The sequence below is a fragment of the Lynx canadensis genome, chromosome B2, assembly GCF_007474595.2.
Source record: "Lynx canadensis isolate LIC74 chromosome B2, mLynCan4.pri.v2, whole genome shotgun sequence".
Lineage (NCBI taxonomy): Eukaryota > Metazoa > Chordata > Mammalia > Carnivora > Felidae > Lynx > Lynx canadensis.
The window spans coordinates 142558288-142575513 of record NC_044307.1 but is presented as its reverse complement, the minus strand read 5'-3'; the positions used below and the strand labels follow the sequence as shown (position 1 = coordinate 142575513).

The window sequence follows — 17226 nt, the reverse complement described above, 5'->3', positions numbered from 1 at the left end:
CTTCTTCTTCCATCTCCACTAGGCCAGTGGGGCAAAGCCAGCACGTGGGCTGGGGCAGATCCTAGAGAAAACACCATCTTGAGGCAAAAGGAAGACACTAAAAGAAATGACTCTCTTTCCCTACTGACCCCAAACTGGCTTGCTTTTCCAAACCTTCCCTTCTCAACAAGGAAGTCCAGCCATCAGGTTCCCCAGAATCTTTGCTACAACAGGATTCTCCCCCAACCTCCCTTCAGAGCCCTATTACCTGGCAGGGAGAACTCAGGTGACAGTGCTCTGCCTTTGCCAATGTTTTCATAATCTTAGGGGATCATGGGAGTCATGTAAAAATCTGCCCTTCCTTAGAGCATGGAATGCCAAGCCAAGTTGGGGGCGGGTGGGGTTGTTCAGGGGGATTTGTTGGGGGGTATAGAACAAGGGGAGAGGATAATCTTTATTTGCTTTTGTTCAACACACTCAGGTAATTTGCAAGCAGGTAAATTCTGAACGCTTTTTTTTTTGTGGAGAATGGGATTAACAATATATAAAGCATAAACTACAGCAAACTCCATTTTCTCCCATCTAAGTACTAACCAGGCCAGACCCTGCTTAGCTTCCCAGATCAGTGCATTCAGGGTGGTATGGTCGTAGACCAGCAAACTCTATTTTGCTGGATCTGGGGTGAGTAAACCTTTAGGGAAGATGAAAGTGAAATGTACCTCACCCAACTGTGGTGGGTGTACCCAAATGTACACCACCTGCCCGCCAGGTGGCCAGCTTCACAGTGTGTGTGTGAGTGTGTGTGTTCCCAGAGTTCACGTGTGCAGGTGAGCAAGCGAAAACTGGCCCTTGATACCCAGAATGTAAGGGCAAGGCCATAAATACACTTCAGTAATACACATATGAAAGCATTCTGAAGTTGCTAAAGGTGATATAAAAACATCAAGTTTGAATACTATTTTTTTAGGTCATAAATGTGCTGCAACTATCAGCACTTATTTCTTCTCGAGTTGTGTAAACTACAGTTTCTTGTCTCTGATTCTTTTGCCTATTAATAAGCAGATAGGACCCTGGCTACATTTTTGCCATTTTCAACTCTGAAAATAGAGAGCAAAGGGCCACCATTAACACCCTTCCCAGGTAGGGTGGAAAAGGCCTCTAATAAACCTTAATTCTCTTCTTGGGATCCCACCCAAGTTATGACTCTCAAGCATAGATTACAAACTTGCGTCACATTCAGTTGAAGGGATTTCAGCCAAAAAGAACGGGACCTACGTTTTAAAATGCCATGAAAACTTAGGAGATTCCACGTAAGGTCCAATCATGACCGATGTTTCCATGCGAAATTTTCTATGCCCTCCCTATCTTGGGCTGCACCAAACCCAACCCAAAGAGCGGCAGGGAATATGCACTTCTAACTTCAGCCTGGGCACATGCCATCTGTGGTATCAGTGCTGCTGCCCGGGGAAGAAAGTGGGCTTGTGTTCAGACAGTGAGGGACACATTGCAGGAGGAAGCTTTGCACTTGCTAATGGATGGCTGTACTTCAGGAATGTGGACCAGAGGCAACGCTGGTCTCTCATGTTGCTAATGGGCACTGTAATGGAAGTTAAAGGCTTAAGTTTATAGTTCAAAGCCAATTAACTTCCTTCTCATCACTCCCTGTTGTTGGAAAGTGGATAACCAAGAGAGCAAAGAAATTCAAAGTCATGACCTTCAGAATGGGAAATAAGAAACTTCATTTGCTTAGGCAAATACACATTAAAATCATTAATATCCCAATCTCAGTTTTAATAATGTTGCTTCCTTCCTTTAATAATGTTGCCAGGGGGGCGCCTGGGTGGCGCAGTCGGTTAAGCGTCCGACTTCAGCCAGGTCACGATCTCGCGGTCCGTGAGTTCGAGCCCCGCGTCGGGCTCTGGGCTGATGGCTTGGAGCCTGGAGCCTGTTTCCGATTCTGTGTCTCCCTCTCTCTCTGCCCCTCCCCCGTTCATGCTCTGTCTCTCTCTGTCCCAAAAATAAATAAACATTGAAAAAAAAAATAATGTTGCCAGGGATTTACTAATGTTTAGCAGGTAATTGAAAATCTTTTCAATTGTATATTTTTAATGTGTGTGTGTGTGTGTGTGTGTGTGTGTGTGTGTGTGTGTGTGTGTTAGAAAACCCAGTCTTCAGCCTCAGACATTGTTTTCTAGGGATGGTGACTGTTCTCACTTAAGCCAGTATCATGTTAATGTTAAAAACAAACAAAACTATTTGATGGTTATCATTGCAGCCCATTATCCTTTGTGCAAAATGTGGGAATGATTCTTTCAGGGAATCCCTTAGCAGAAGAGAAAGTGAGGTCACTGAGGTTGCAGCAGGGGCAAGTGTATCAAGGAAAAAGTCTTGTAAGTGAAAGACAGCCTGATCTGGGGCGTTCAGGCAGCTGTGGCCGGAAGGATCAGGAACGGGGAGTAGAAGGAACAAGGGAGAGAGGGCAGGGAGAAGGGCAGCCGGGGAGGTCAAGGAGGGTGACCAGGAGGGAGGGGTGACAGGGGTGGAGGAAAGGAGGGGAGAGCAGGGGAGGAGAAAGGGGAGAAACACAAAAGGGGGCAGGCTGGAAATGAGGAGAGGTCCAGGAAGAGGGGAAAGAGAAGAAAGAGAAAGCCCGAAATGATCAAAATATTAAATCAAAATTAAATCCGAAAACCAAAGTCAGGCAAATGGTTACATACATAATCTGATTTCGCCAGCATACTTACGAAGAATGACGTGGGTGATAACGAATGCAAGTATAAAGACTGTCAGAAAAGACAGAGATAAAATAAACATATAAAAAAATCTGTAGTTTCTTTTCCCCACACAGTTGCCTACCCAGGGACAGTGGTGATCAAACCGTTCTGAAATGAGAGGCAGAAAAAAAAAATACGGAAATCAGTTAATAAAATGTCTTTTTACTTGACGGAAACTCTCCCTGCTACCCAATACTCTGACGACGCAGTTGGTCCTTGAACGGTGTGGGGGCACACGGCCGAAAACCCCATCTAACTCTGACCCCCCAGAAACTTAACTGCTAATAGCCCACGGTCGACTGGAAGCCTTAGCGATCACCTACACAGTCGATTAACACATATTTTATACGTTCTATGTACTATATGTTGTATTCGTACAATAAAGTGAGCTAGCGGAAAGAAAATGTCATACAGAAAATCAGAAGGAAAAGAAAATACATTCACGGTGCTGTGCTGTGTTTACGGGGAAATACCCACATATAAGCGGCCCCACGGAGTTCCAGCCTATGTTGTTCAAAACCCTACCACACTGTGCATTTCCAAATCCACTGCTCAGAGAAATGCTTAACATGCAGACAGTTGAAGCACAGAATCATTCTTTCAATGGAACTTAGCTGGTTTGAAAGCACAAGGAACATGCATCCTTCTCACACAACAACTTGAAGAAACAGGCGCTCAAGTTCTCGTGACAATTAGAAAAGGGACGATTTCCCTGTTTTGTACCAGCAGGCTTTTTAGGTTCACAGAACAGTCTTCCCTCAGGATGGTTGTTAAGTGCTGGGCTGGACAGGGCCTGGGCTCGGCCCCTCGCTCGCGCGCATGTGTGTGCGTGCACACGTGTGTGTCTGTGCGTGGGACCGAGTGAGCACCTCTCTCGTCACGTGTTTGCGTGCGTGCTTGCGTGTGGGCACGCACGTGTGGTACTGAGTGACACGTCTCTCGTCAGCGGCTGTAGACAGAGGTCCCTGTCCAGGGGGCCTGTCCCAGGACAGAGGGATTGTCTCTTGTTCTCTCCTCCCATGACAACGGTCTCCCAAGGAAATGCCTCCACTCTTTCAATAGTTGCAGGAAAATTGGTATTTTAAAAACCGTGGTCTTCACGCGCACGGTAAGACACCGCATCTTTCAGCCCACAGTTCTTGGCTAAGTTACCTGTGAAACGGAGATGCTTTCATAGAGTCCTTGTGGGGTTAAGTAATGTCTGGGAAAGCCTTTCTACAAAGCACACAGTGTTTTGTGGTTTGTTAAGAGAAGTCACATACCTTGATACCTCTGGCCTTGAGCCATTTTAGGAGGAAAATGATGCTGCCCTAATTTACAGGGGAGCCAACGGAGGCCTAGAGAGAGGGAAGGCTGCTCGTGTGGGGCCACACAGCTCAGAATCAGTAGAGCTAGAACCCGAGGGCACCCCACAAGTGCCCAAGTGCTGGCACTGGGCACTTCCGCACCGTCACCCCCGGTTCCCTACGTACAGACCCGCGTCTTCTCACCTCGGGAATTTCACACAACGTCTGAAATGAGGTTGTGACTCGTCCTTCCCCCTGCAAGTAATGGCCAAGTGCTTCTCTTTTCTCTACTCCTCGGCTGGTTTTCCATCCAAAGGCCTATCTAGAGTGCCCTCCTAACCCACCCTGATCTGACCGCCTGCTGCCAGGGGGGCCGAAAACACCAGGGGGGATGAATTAGCTTTTTACATGGGGTCTCTCCCAAGCATAACTTCTATTCAGTTTTCATATTTTAAATCCCTATGTGTGTTTTACTAATTAATTGTTTGTTTATTTTAATGTGGATCCATTTTTTTTGAGGGGGGGAGGGGCAGAGAGAGAGGGGGAGACACAGAACGCAAAGCACAGAATCTGAGCTGTCGGCACAGAGCCCGATGCAGGGCTCAAACCCAGAAACCCACACGACCTGAGCCGAAGTCAGACGCTTAACGTTTTAAAAACACACACAGAGAGGTGCACATCAGGTGTGACCATGTAAGTAAACCGACCAAAGTCAGGCAAGGTGGTGTTGCCTTTCTTTCTGGTCACCTGTCACAAATCACTCATCTTCTATTTTATGTTCTCTACAAGCTTGCTTCTTGAGAAGGGTGCAAGGACACCTGGGGACAGTGGCGGCAGAGGAGCCCTAAGAGTCATGCTTGTCTGCAAGTGGTGCGAACGACAAACAGCCAGTCTGAGCAGGGGACCCGAAGAGAAATTTCAGACCTCGCTGGTCTGGTGACAGCCCGATGGCCTGTCACCAGAGGCTGGCACGTGAGGTAAGTAATGCCTGTTGCTGGACCACATCATGTGATGACATGTGTTGCCAAGCCACACAGCTGGAAAAGTGAACTCTTGTGTAAAAACAACCTCAGTTCTCCCAAGTCACTGGTCTATGCGGGCTGTACCGGAGACATCTACACAAAGAAGGGCAAAAAGAGAGAAAAAAATCTGAACCAGTGAGATTTTCCCAAGACTTTGTGCTGTTTCGAGAAGCCTCTTCTTTATCCATGAGCACAGAAAATGGGAATGAGAATTGGAGGCCTGGGGCCACAGGAGCACATGTTAGGTCAGAATCTCTGACCCCAGCTACGAAAGCTGATCTCCAAATCCAAAATATGTGGATTCAGCCTCTTCACTCAAGCGCAAGTCGCCTGTCAGCACAGAAGACACTAAGGCTTGGGAGGCGTCGCTGACACTGTGGACACCCCCGTCGAAGTACAAGGGTCTTGGCCGCCCACTGTCGACCATGGCTGCGGGGGCGGGCGGCTGTTTTGTTTTTCGCTGAGAAAGTTTACTAGCGGCTGAGGGAGGCAGAGCCACTAGAGAAGTGAAGACGGTAGATGGGGTGCATGAGACCCTTGCTCATGGGGTCTGGGAGGCTTCTTGCAAAACCAGTCATGTCTCAGGAATGGTGTGAACGCCTGGTGGCCTGGCAGTCTTGAGCTGGAAGCAGTTTCCACTTGGAAACTTGTCTTACTGAAAGCTTTCTAGGCTAACAAAAATCCCACTGAAATGTAGGCTCCCCCTGAAATTCCTTTATTGAACGTTTTCCACGTCCTTCTTGGTGTGTGTTGAATACACGGCGGTAAATGAGCCTCCAAGACTCGGTGGGCATCTCTGTCCAATGGCCGCCATGCCCTCCGCCATGCCCTCCTCCCATCCCCTTGCTCAGTTTCACTCTCTGCCTGACTTCTGCAGGTGGGCTGCATCCTGGGCTCAGCTTGGGCCTCTCCTCTCCTCTGTGGATTCTCTACCACTGTGAATTCTCTTTCTCCCAACGTTCAACTGCCAACCAAAATGGCCATGCACTGCCTTCGACAGGTCCTGTCAGCTCTACCCCCACGTTTATCCAAAATCATCTATTTTTTGTTCGTGTTTGCCAACACTACTCTAAGCCTTTGATGAATATTTGTCAAATGACTGAATAAGCCCTCATACCGCCAAAAGGACATCCAAGCCAGCAAGCATGTTGCCCAATGTCACACAGTTCACGAGTACCAAGGCTGGGAAGAAGCCCTGCTCTATCTGCCTCCAGGATCCTGGCTCCGAAATGCACGCTGCCTTTCTTATTTTCCCTGAGCCCAGCACCACGTCAAGTGCTAGGAAGGAAAACACCACCACCACCCCATGGCTTCAAGGCATTCCTTATCTTATCTGATGGGTTGCTTTGTTTTCAGCCTCCAGATACCCCTCAGACTCCGGGAATGAACTCCTAACAGAAAAAACCCAACTGAATGTCTAACTCAATCTGTTCTCTCACCAATGTTGGCAAGCGCACAGTCTCTCTTTATGGGTCAAGGATAAAAGCAGGACAAGAGGTGTCACCCCAGCCCGTGTGGCTCTGCTCTGAGCGCACTCGCCCTAGCTCAGAGTGGAAGGAGTTCAGCGGGGGTCTGGGGGTGTTCCGAGTGGGGAGGCTTCTGTTACTCAGTTTCCAGGGGAGAAGAGCAGACAAGAGTTGGGGACAGGCTGAGATGGGACAAGAGGAAGTGGCCACAGCTGCGCACGACGTGCTCCCGGGGACCTGGATGAAGCAGTAATTGGCCGAGAGGGAGAACATCTGGAGGAGGAGAGGGGGACCCAGCAGCTGGAAAGCTACTTGCAAGAATCTGCAACATCGGAGACATTTTGAACGACTATCATTAGAGGTCAGCTCGTGGATTTTCCACGTGGAAAAACTAAACGGGTGTCCTATGTACTGGCGGTGGAGTGGGGGGTGCTGTGGGAGATTCTTTAAAGAAAACGCTTTGGACTTTCTGCCACATCCCTTGATTCTGAGGTCTGGACCCGGCCAGAAGGGAGTGGCCTCTACACTGCTACATTTCTGGAGAGTTCCTTTAAAAAGCACTAGGAGCTATTCCCTGGGCTATGCTGTGCTGTGCTGGGTCTGTGCTCAGTCTTGCCGCACACAGGAACAGCTTCAGGGGTGGGGAATGGAACACAGGGGCAGGGCGGGGTGCTGATAAACCTGGAAGGTTCTGTAAAGTAACTGGAGATCCGAGTGGCCAGCGGGGGCGCCCTGCCCACGGCCCTGTTAGCACCACACCACCCTGTGTGGATCTGTCCTCCCCTCCTTCCCCTGGTGAGCCTTGCTGTAAGAGACAATTTCTGGCCACCGGAATTGCCTGGCAGACACTCAACAAACATGCACCAAGCCAAGGAAGAGATGCCTTTAATCGCTTTTGGTAGGTTTCTGGGTAGTCGCTGCTCCTGGTGGCCAGGAACAGACACTGAAAATGCTGGTCAAGGCGAAGATCGCTGGGGAGCCAACCAGAGGAAAAGGCAGGGTCTGTGAAATTTGAATGAGTTCAGAGAAGGCTGAGGGTCGGAAGCTGTTGACCAGAGGCTAAAAGCACCCGCTGGACACTTCTTAGTGTCCATCAGCTCATGGCAAGAAGTGGCCTCTACACTAACAGCGGGAGGCAGAGGTGGTTTTATGAAAAGCTCCACAGGATGCCACAGGGGGACCCAGATGCTATGTTTGGGATGCAAGCCGACTTCAAAAAGTCACCTGCCCTGAGATCTAAGTGGGGAAAGAAGGTTCCATTAAAATGGCCAGTGGGGGCACACTTTAGAAAAGTCTTATTTTGTTAACCCCAAAGTCAAAATAATAATGACAACATTATGATTATGATTATCGATTTTAAACAGAGAGAGCAGGGGAGAGCGGTAGAGGAAGAGAGACAGAATCTCAAGCAGGCTCCACATTCAGCGAGGAGCCCAACGCGGGGCTCAATCTCACGACCCTGGAATCATGACCTGAGCCGAAATCAAGAGTTGGAGGCTCAACTGATGGAGCCACCCAGGCGCCCCAACAATAATATTATTAATGATGATTAAAGGTACCATTCACTGACTGCCTGTTACATGATTGTGTATTTTATTATTTCATCGTCTGTCATCTGTCCTGGACAACAGCCCCAGAGTAGCCCCAGGTGCTATGCCCACACCTTATAGACCAGGGAATCACCACGAAAAGTGAGGGACTGCCCATCAGGGGCCACAGATTCTGAGCAGAGACTATGCCTCAGCCCCGACCAGAGGAAGATTTGGGGGAGAAATGGAGTATGAAAAAGACCCTTAAAAAAAGGAAAATAGAAGCATTAAAATTGTACCAGGACAGAAAAGTCCGCTGAAATATTAAAGAAAAAATATTTGCCAAAGCTGTGTTTGAAGGTTGCCAGAGAAAGGAATACAATGCTTGAAACATTAAGAATTTAAAATCTCCTAAAAGTCAGGCTCTAATATAGGCCCTCAAGAACGGGATCCAGAGATAGAGAAAAATCATACCCTCAGGCCAGGCAGCAGCGGACCCAAAAAGTCTGCATTTTCCAGACAGTGGTCCCGGGCTCTAGGTGGGCCACATCTCAGCTTGGTCAGGAGAAGGGAAATAACAATCCTAACTTCCTTCTCCAGCAGTGTCTCGAGAATCGTGTGAAATAATAGATGTAACTATGCAATTGAAATTAAAAACTTCTCATTTAAATGTTACTACATCTAAAGTAAGTGTTGTTAAAGGTACGGAATGGAAAATTATTTTTCCTTTAAACCTAGCGCTTTTTTTTTTTTTAACTTCCCCAATTGGACAAATCTTGCCCTATGAGGTATCTTTTGTTTCTTTTTTTTTTTTTAACTGAGTTGAATCCTCAGCAGCTTTTTTTTTTTTTTTAAGTTTATTTATTTTTGAGACAGAGAGAGACAGAGCATGAAACAGGGGAGGGGCAGAGAGAGAGGGAGACACAGAATCGGAAGCAGGCTCCAGGCTCTGAGCCATCAGCCCAGAGCCCGACGCGGGGCTGGAACTCACGGACCATGAGATCGTGACCTGAGCTGAAGTCGGACGCTTAACTGACGGAGCCACCCAGGCGCCCCTCTTTTGTTTCTTTTTTAAAATGAGGAATGCCGAGGTAGAGCGGCACGTATTGTCACCCGGCCTTTATGGCTCTCGTGTGATTCTTAGACACTAAATCATTCATGCTGTTCTAAACTTTTGGTAAGATCCGAGTTAAAATATGTGTGTCCAAGGCCTGGTTAGGTTTCTGGAAAGCAGCCTGGCACGCTCACTCCACCTCCTCCTCCTCTCACTTTTATCCACCCTCAGTGAGTCCTTGCAGGGAATTATGTCATTTATTTCTCAGACCACCTGGTAAGGTTGATGCTCTTATGCCCATTTTACAGATGAGAAGGTGCAGGTGAGAAGCTGGCCTTGGAATCCAGGTGTTCATCTGAACCCTTACCCACCACCTGTTACTGTCTCCTGCTCTGCCGGCTGGGCTGGGTGGGCCTGAGGACCCGACCCCTCCCTCCTAGAGCAGCACACGTGGGCACCTGACCCCCCACCCCCTGCCGATCACAGGAATGGGAATAAGAATGGAACGCTGCCACCCAGGACTGGCACTTGTGTCGGTGAGCCTGATGGCTCTCTCCTGGTTCAGGGCATCCTGAACCATGCAGAGGACACCTAGCTCATGTCTGGAGAGGCCTATCCTCAATCAGAAGGAAGTACCCCAACCTCTGCAAGGATGACCTCATTCGCAGCAAAGTGAAAATCAGAAGAAGCAGAAACTCCTTGTGAGACATACAGATTTGACACATTCATGGACACTGTGGCGCTTGGGGGTTATTTGGGGCAAAGGGATGTATCAGGGAAGGTTTCCTATCCCCTCCCAACTCCTCTTACCTCCTTTTCTGAAAATGAATTCTATTTGTGATATCATATTAACTACTTCTGCGGCCTTAAAGTATTAATATATCACTTCTGCACAGGGACTCAGTTTCCTCCCATGTAAAAAGTGGAATTCGATAAGCCCCGAGACCCCTTTGAGCTGTAAAATAAAATGCAACACGACTCTGTGTTTTATTAGTACCCGCGTGGATTTTTCCAGTCTTGAGCCCTTGCCAATGTCCTATAAATTAAGAGTCTACAGGGTTTAGCTCCATTTGTTCAAAAATGAAAACTTTTTATGTAAAACCAACTAGGGAATGTAGAGTTGTTGTAATGTTTACAATGCAGGTTAACATAACCCTTGGGCAGTGATGTGGAATCCAAAGCATCTCTGCCAAGGTCTCACCTGCACCTCCCACCGCTACTCTGTCTTCACCATTATCTGGCACAGCGCTGAGTTTTTGTGGGCATTAAGGGAGGGGATTGACAATGGACAGCTAAGGTGCCTTCGGCTCCTCAGACGGCAAATTGTACACATTTCCATTTCCTTAAGTTGTTATCAGTTTAACTTTGGTTTTTAACATCGGTTTCCAATGCTGGGGGAATTTTCTGTTTCTAGGAGGATGGGAGGGCACGCAGGGGAGAGCCAGCCTTTGGGGGAGGCTGTGCCGTGAGGAGACCTGCTGGTTAGAGGCACAGAGGACAATGAAACTTGGGAAGAGGGGGAAAAAGTTCCTCCCAGAGAAGCAAATAGAAATAGTTGCTAAATAAAGTGGGGGAGAAGGTGGGAGAAGACTTCGTTTTTGAAAGGAGATGTAAGGAAGTTAATAGAAATATGATGACTTTACAAAGTGAATCAGCCCAGGGGCGCCTGGGTGGCTCAGTTGGTTGAGTGTTCGACTCTTGATCTCTGCTTAGGTCACGATCTCACAGTTGTGACATCGAGTTCCACATCGGGGCTCTGTGCTGGGCACGGAGCCTGCTTGAGATTCTCTCTCTTTCTCTCTGATCCCCTCTCTCTTTCTCAAAAAAAAGTGAATCCGCCCATTATGAGGTAGAGGGAAAGAAATCCTACAATTCCCTAAGTTTTGGGTCCTGGAGGGGCATCCTAGGAAATGCCAGTCCCAATGCAGGAGAATCCATTTCCTTCCCTGCTCTGGGTGTCCCAGCATCTCTGTCCTCAGAAGACTCAGGAACGACAGCCCTGCTATTGAGCTCTTTCAGCCTCCTGGAAAGGGCTCTGGATCACTCTGACAAAATCAGTAACGTAAGTTCAAATTTGCACGTCCTCAAGAACACAGTCTCGAGACATTAGTGGTCCCTGCTGTGTCCTGAAAACTCTGAAATGAACTGCAGGATAAGCCAGTGCCAGAATGCGCAGGGAGCCTCCTTTCCTGGCATGCCACCCCCCCAAGCCCAGCCAGGCCCCTCTCAGCCCCGGCCTGTCTATGGGTCTGCAGGGCCGGAAACTCTGTGTGGGGGTTCCCCTGAATTCTCCACGGAATATCAAATGATCTTCTACAAGCCCGTACTATCAACTGACACCCCCCCTAAACATCTCCGTTCTTCTCTAGAAATTCCAGGCCTTGAAATCAGTATCAACCCCACCTTACATCAGAATGGCTTAACCATTTGAGGGCTTTCTGGTCGTCAGTCCTTGCTCACATTCGCAGTGGGAGATAGGCAGCAGGCAGGAATGAGTGAGGACCGTGAAGGTCGGAGCCACAGAATGTGCAGGGTCCCCTGGCTATTCCATGCTGGGCCTGGGTCAACAGCCCCTTCTGATATCTAGTCACTGTTTTCCCCAAGTCTTCCACACTCTTGAGTCACATGTTCTTTCATGTTCCATTATAATCGTTTTTGAAGCCTTAGTCAATTTATCCCCAAAATGAAGGTTTCAGAACGGAGTTAGCTCATGAGTACGTTATACACGTAGAGCTGACAATTAATTCTAAGCCTCTTCAAAACTTTTTTTTTTTTTTAATTTTTTTCTTTCAACGTTTATTTATTTTTGGGACAGAGAGAGACAGAGCATGAACGGGGGAGGGGCAGAGAGAGAGGGAGTCACAGAGTCGGAAACAGGCTCCAGGCTCTGAGCCATCAGCCCAGAGCGCGACACGGGGCTCGAACTCACGGACCGCGAGATCGTGACCTGGCTGAAGTTGGACGCTTAACCGACTGCGCCACCCAGGCGCCCCCAAAACTTTTTAATTTGACTCTGTATATACACAGTTGGAAACTGGTGTTCCCAATGGGCACGCTTTTCCAAAGTAAACACGCTTCTGTGATCTTGTACGAAAGACTCTGCATCACCTGAGGCACAGAGCTGTGTCAATGAGCAGGACACAATGACTCAATGGGATGGATGATGATTCCCTTAAAAAGAAAACTCTGATGTGTCCAAAGTAGTAATTAAAAAAAATTATCAGGAATGAAACCTCTTTGCAAAACTTCTGAGACATTTCATTTCTCTGAAGTTGAAACTGTAGACCCAACTTCATTACAAGGAGCGTTACAACAAAGACCAGCACAAGGAAGTGATAAAAAAATACAGACTGTGCTTTATACATTTGAAGGTGCTTTCACATCTCATCTGATAATACAACTGTATTCACACCGTGTCTCACGGCTACGGCTCATATCTGTGTGTTACCAGGTGACATGGACAGATGGGTGTCACAAAGTGATGTGGACAGATGTGAGACAGGAAAGGGGGAGGGGCCAGTGTTCCTCCTCTGATCCTTCTTCAGTCTGTGCGACTGATATTCATATTCATGATATTCATAACTGTCCTCAGTTTCCCATTTCTAAAAGTTGTGCCCTGGCCAGAAGACCCTCGGGTGCCCTCTCTGCCCAGCAACTCTCAGAGGCAGGGGCTCTGGTGGCTCAATCCAGTTCTTTTGGGACAATAGGAGCAAAGCCAGACTCAGGTGGGCAGAAAAGCTGTCTGAGGCTCAGAAGTCCTCTGTAAGTGTTTCCAAAATTCCCACTCTGCACAGATGTTCAGCCCCCGCAAGTATCTGCTTCTCCAGCGGCTTGTGTGACTGGCATTTCAGGACACGTGTCCGACATTCCACAATCCCTTTGCCCCTCTGGTTCACGGTCTGATGGCCAGTTGCAGACATCCAGGTTTGGGAGGGTACAGTTGGGAGGAGGTAACAAGAGTCATTCCCGTTGAGCACGAGGCAATATCTCAGGGTCACTCATCACAAGCTCCACCCTGGGGCCTTTACTCTTCTCACTGATACATTCTGCTCGACCGAGCACTTGGCTGCCTTTCCACCTGCCTCCTGGGCATTCCTACCTGTCTCGTAGACACCTTACCTCCATCGGGTCCAAAGCTACATTCTTTACGCTCCCCTGTACTCTCTGCTCACTACCTGCCTCGTCTGTGCAAATGGCACCCCAAGCATCTAGTTGCCCATGGTAGAGAATGAGCTCGTTTCTGTCCTTTGTACACATCTCTCATATCCAGCTGGTCAATAGGATTGATAACTGTATTCCTGCTGTCTTTTCTTTTCTTTTTTAAAGTTTATTTATTTATTTATTTATTTATTTATTTTTGAGAGGGAGGGGGAGAGAGAGAGAGAGAGAGAGAGAGAGAGAGAGAGAGCGCGTGTGCATGCAAGCAGGGGAGGGGCAGAGAGAGAAGACAATAGGCTCCAGGCTCTGAGCCGACAGCAGAGAGACTGATGCGGGGCTTGAACCCACGAACCACGAGATCATGACCTGAGCTGAAGTCAGACACTGTAACTGACTGAGAGCCACCCAGGCGCCCCACCTGCTGTCTTTCCTAAGCTTCTGCTCCCTGTCTCTGCAGGCCATTGCAGGGTACACGCCCTTATCAGCTTTTTTGTGAACCACTGTAAAATCTTCCCGGAGTGCCCGGTCAGTGTATCCCCCTCCAGATTGTTGCTAGAAGCACCGCCCAAAGCAAGTAAGATCACATGAGCCCTTTGCTTACATTCCCTGTGCGGCTCCTGCTGCTGGGGCCTCCCTTTCTTTGTTGGGTGTGGCCTCCATGTGACACAGAAGTGATGCGTTTCCAAATTGAACTCCTTGGGGGCTGGCGCTGGGGTGCCCCTCCCCCATCATTCACCTCCTCTTCCCTTTCAACTGGAATAGATAGACTCTATTTGTCTGATATATTGAGTTTCCCCATTATATTCCATCTTCTAAAATGGCCCACTGCTTACAACCACACACACCCCCCCACACACAGATTTATAATCACTAATAAATGTTCCCTGTAATTATTCCAAGCAGTCCCAAGTTCCCAGTATGTGTGGCATTGTGGCGTTATAAAAGGAGAGCGTGTTGAAAGCACTCGGGATTCCTAGGTGAGAGGACCTGCCATGCTAATCTTAAAGGCCTGTTTTGCAACGTCACCTAGCCAAGTTCGTGGGCCCCAGCGGCTGGGTATGCTGCAAAAGGTTCTGTCCAACTCAAATTCTAAAATCGTACGGCTAAATAAAAATTTCAAGAATGGAAGTCAGTTGTTGTCTACTCTACAGAAAGTTAGGAGGTGCTGGCAGGCTTCAGCAGTAGAAACTATAAATAATTTATAAGAACTGGCCCTCTTACGACCCAGGTTAGCCGCAGGATATACTGGTGGCCCTGAGACCACAAGTACTACATAAACACCCCTCCCCCCACAAATCCGATCAGCAGACTTCTTAGACGCTAAATATAGTACCTTGTCTTCTAGCTGCTGTTGTTGTTGTTCAGCACAAGCACGCCTAGCACTTGCCTGAGTCACTCTGGTTTAGCCAGTGGATCGTCAATTACTTTTTTAAACCAAGGCACTCAAAAGAACAGGCCAGAGGTTCTAGCTAATGGTCAGGAATGGCTGCATAATTTGTGGGGCCCCCTGCAAAATCAAAGTATAGGGCATCTTACAAAAAAATGCATAAGAATTTTAAGACAGAGACAGCAGAGCATAAAATCAACCTTGGGTCCTGCACACCGACGAAGCCAGACTTGTTAACTGCCATAGGTTTATGGTCTGGGAAAGTGTTCTGATCGAGGCAGATTCATGGCTAGAAATTCTGGCGGATTGTCTGAAAGGATTTACAAAGGGCGTCTAAGAGCAAAGTACAGTGAGGATGTGGTGACTAACTGTTAGACTTACAGGGGGCTAACATCCCACTCCACGGGGAAAGCCTCTGGGCAGGTACAAAAACCCTCCTGGCTGACACTTGCTGAGCTACCCAGCTCAGAGCCAGTGGCTGGGCCGCCGGGGGAGGGTTCCTGCTGCTGCTGAAGAAGGTGTGAGAGGAGTGAGGTGCCTGGGTGGCTCAGTGGGTTCAACATCCGACTCTTGATTTTGGCTCAGGTCATGAGCTGACAGTTCCCGAGATCAAGCCCCGTGTCGGGCTCTGTGCTGACCGCGTAGAGCCTGCGTGGGATTCTCTCTCTGTGCCCATCCCTGCTTGCGCACATACTCCCTCTCTCAAAAATAAATACGCATTTAAAAAAGAAAAAGCTAAAATCCTTTAAAAAATGAGGTTAACGAGGGAAGCGGGACGAGAGGGACGAAGCAAAGTCTAACATTCCACCCTCTCATCCACTGATTCCTGTGAATATCAGAAACTCGGGTTTTTGACCCCTATGGCAGTGGTTCCTAAGCTTTTTTATTCCCAAATGCTTTGAAAATCTGAAGAAAACTGTGCTACTCCCCACCTCCTGCTTCACACACACAGCAGTTTACATACAGCTTCCTGAAGCCTGTTCTCAGACCCCCCACCCCCCGTGGGGGAGGGGCTCAGAACGGCTGACCTGTGGTTTACTTTGCTGAAAATGAAGGAACTAATTTCAAACAACTAATTTTCAGGTTGAGTTGTTCTAAGAAGGCGGGCAGGCAGGTTCCCACCTGCTGACTGGCCGGCTATGTGTGCCGTATTACACGCCCTGAAACCCCAATCCCGCTGGAGGCTGGCTCTCCGCTCAGCCTGCACAACCGCACCGCCGCTGAGCGCTCACGCCGAAAGGGAGCTGCTTTACTTACGGGGAAGGGCCCGTGTTTTATTCAGGGTTTTCCAAGCTAAGGGCTGTGAGTAAATAGCGGGTCCTGAAATTAGTTGGTTGTGACGAGCATTCATATTTTTTAAAAAAGACGAGGAAGAGAAAATAGGCATCTCATGCAACCGTATATGGGCATTTGTATACATTGTATACATTTGTATACATTGGGCACCAGGGTATATGCATTTCTTACTGTGAGTTGCAGGGAAGAAAAACGTTCGAAGGCAATGACTGCTTTATTCAAATTTGTAGTGGGCACATGACAGGCTCTCAAACACTTTCCCAGTGAATAAATCTATGTACACATCATATTTGCAAGAGGCCTGAATACATTCTCAGTCATGTCATTGATAGCCTCCTAGAGCTCCATCAGGGTTACCGATTCCCCATCACCCTTGTATTTAATTTCTTTTTTTCTTTCTTTTTTCTTTTTTTTTTTTTTTTTTTTTTTTTTTTTTTTTTTTTTTTTTTTTTTTACCATTTCTCCTGGAGTCTGAAAATTTTCATTTGTACTGCTGGAACTTTGAGGGTTTGAGGGTGGGGCTGTGAGTTTTATTTAGTTTAGATTGGGGAAAGGAAACTTTTTTGTTCCAGTTGAGAGCACTAACCTAGTCATAGAACCGAAAAAACAATATACTTTTTTTTTTTTTTAAGAGAGAAAGGTAAAGTGGGGAAAGGAAGGTAGAGGAATACGCACTTGGTTTTTTTTCTCTTTCCCTCCCTCCCTTCCTTTGCTCCCTCCACCAGCACATATTAACTGAGCAGCTGCATGCCAGGCACGGTGCTGGTTGCTGAGAATACGGGACGAGAGATACAGACACAGCTCTCACTCCAAATAAGCCCTCAGTGTATCATGACAGCCTGGGCGGGTGAAGCCAGAGCTCAGACAGCCTGGGGGGGGGGGTGTCCCTGAGAAACCACTCCAGGGGTCCTCCTGAAAGGTGGGCAGGAGTTAACAGAGGGGACTGTGGCTTGTTCCAGGAATGGAGAACAGGAGAGAGGGGCTGAGCCCGGAGCTGAAGAGGTGGGCAGGGCATACATCTTGCAGACCAGGTTAAGGATTTTGGCCTCCTTCCTATTAACCACCAGCAGGAAAGCACCAATTTGTATATACATTTAATGTTTATTTATTTTTGAGAGAAAGAGACAGAGTGTGAACAGGGGAGGGGCAGAGAGAGAGAGAGAGACAGACAGAGAATCCGAAGCAGGCTCCAGGCTCTGAGTTGTCAGCACAGCGCCGGATGCAGGGCTCAAACCCACGAACTGCGAGATCATGACCTGAGCCGAAGTCGGAGGC

The 17226-nt window shown here is 48.1% G+C and overlaps 1 protein-coding gene across 2 annotated transcripts in view; it reads right to left on the bottom strand.

Moving 5' to 3' along the window:
* ZDHHC14 (zinc finger DHHC-type palmitoyltransferase 14) overlaps positions 1-17226 on the bottom strand; it is a 291719-nt gene that overhangs the window by 37738 nt on the left and 236755 nt on the right. For both annotated transcript variants that reach the window (XM_030316681.1, XM_030316682.1), the window contains exon 4: positions 2724-2861. In XM_030316681.1, coding sequence (XP_030172541.1) covers positions 2724-2861 — 138 coding nt within the window. The remainder of the gene's footprint in view (positions 1-2723; positions 2862-17226) is intronic.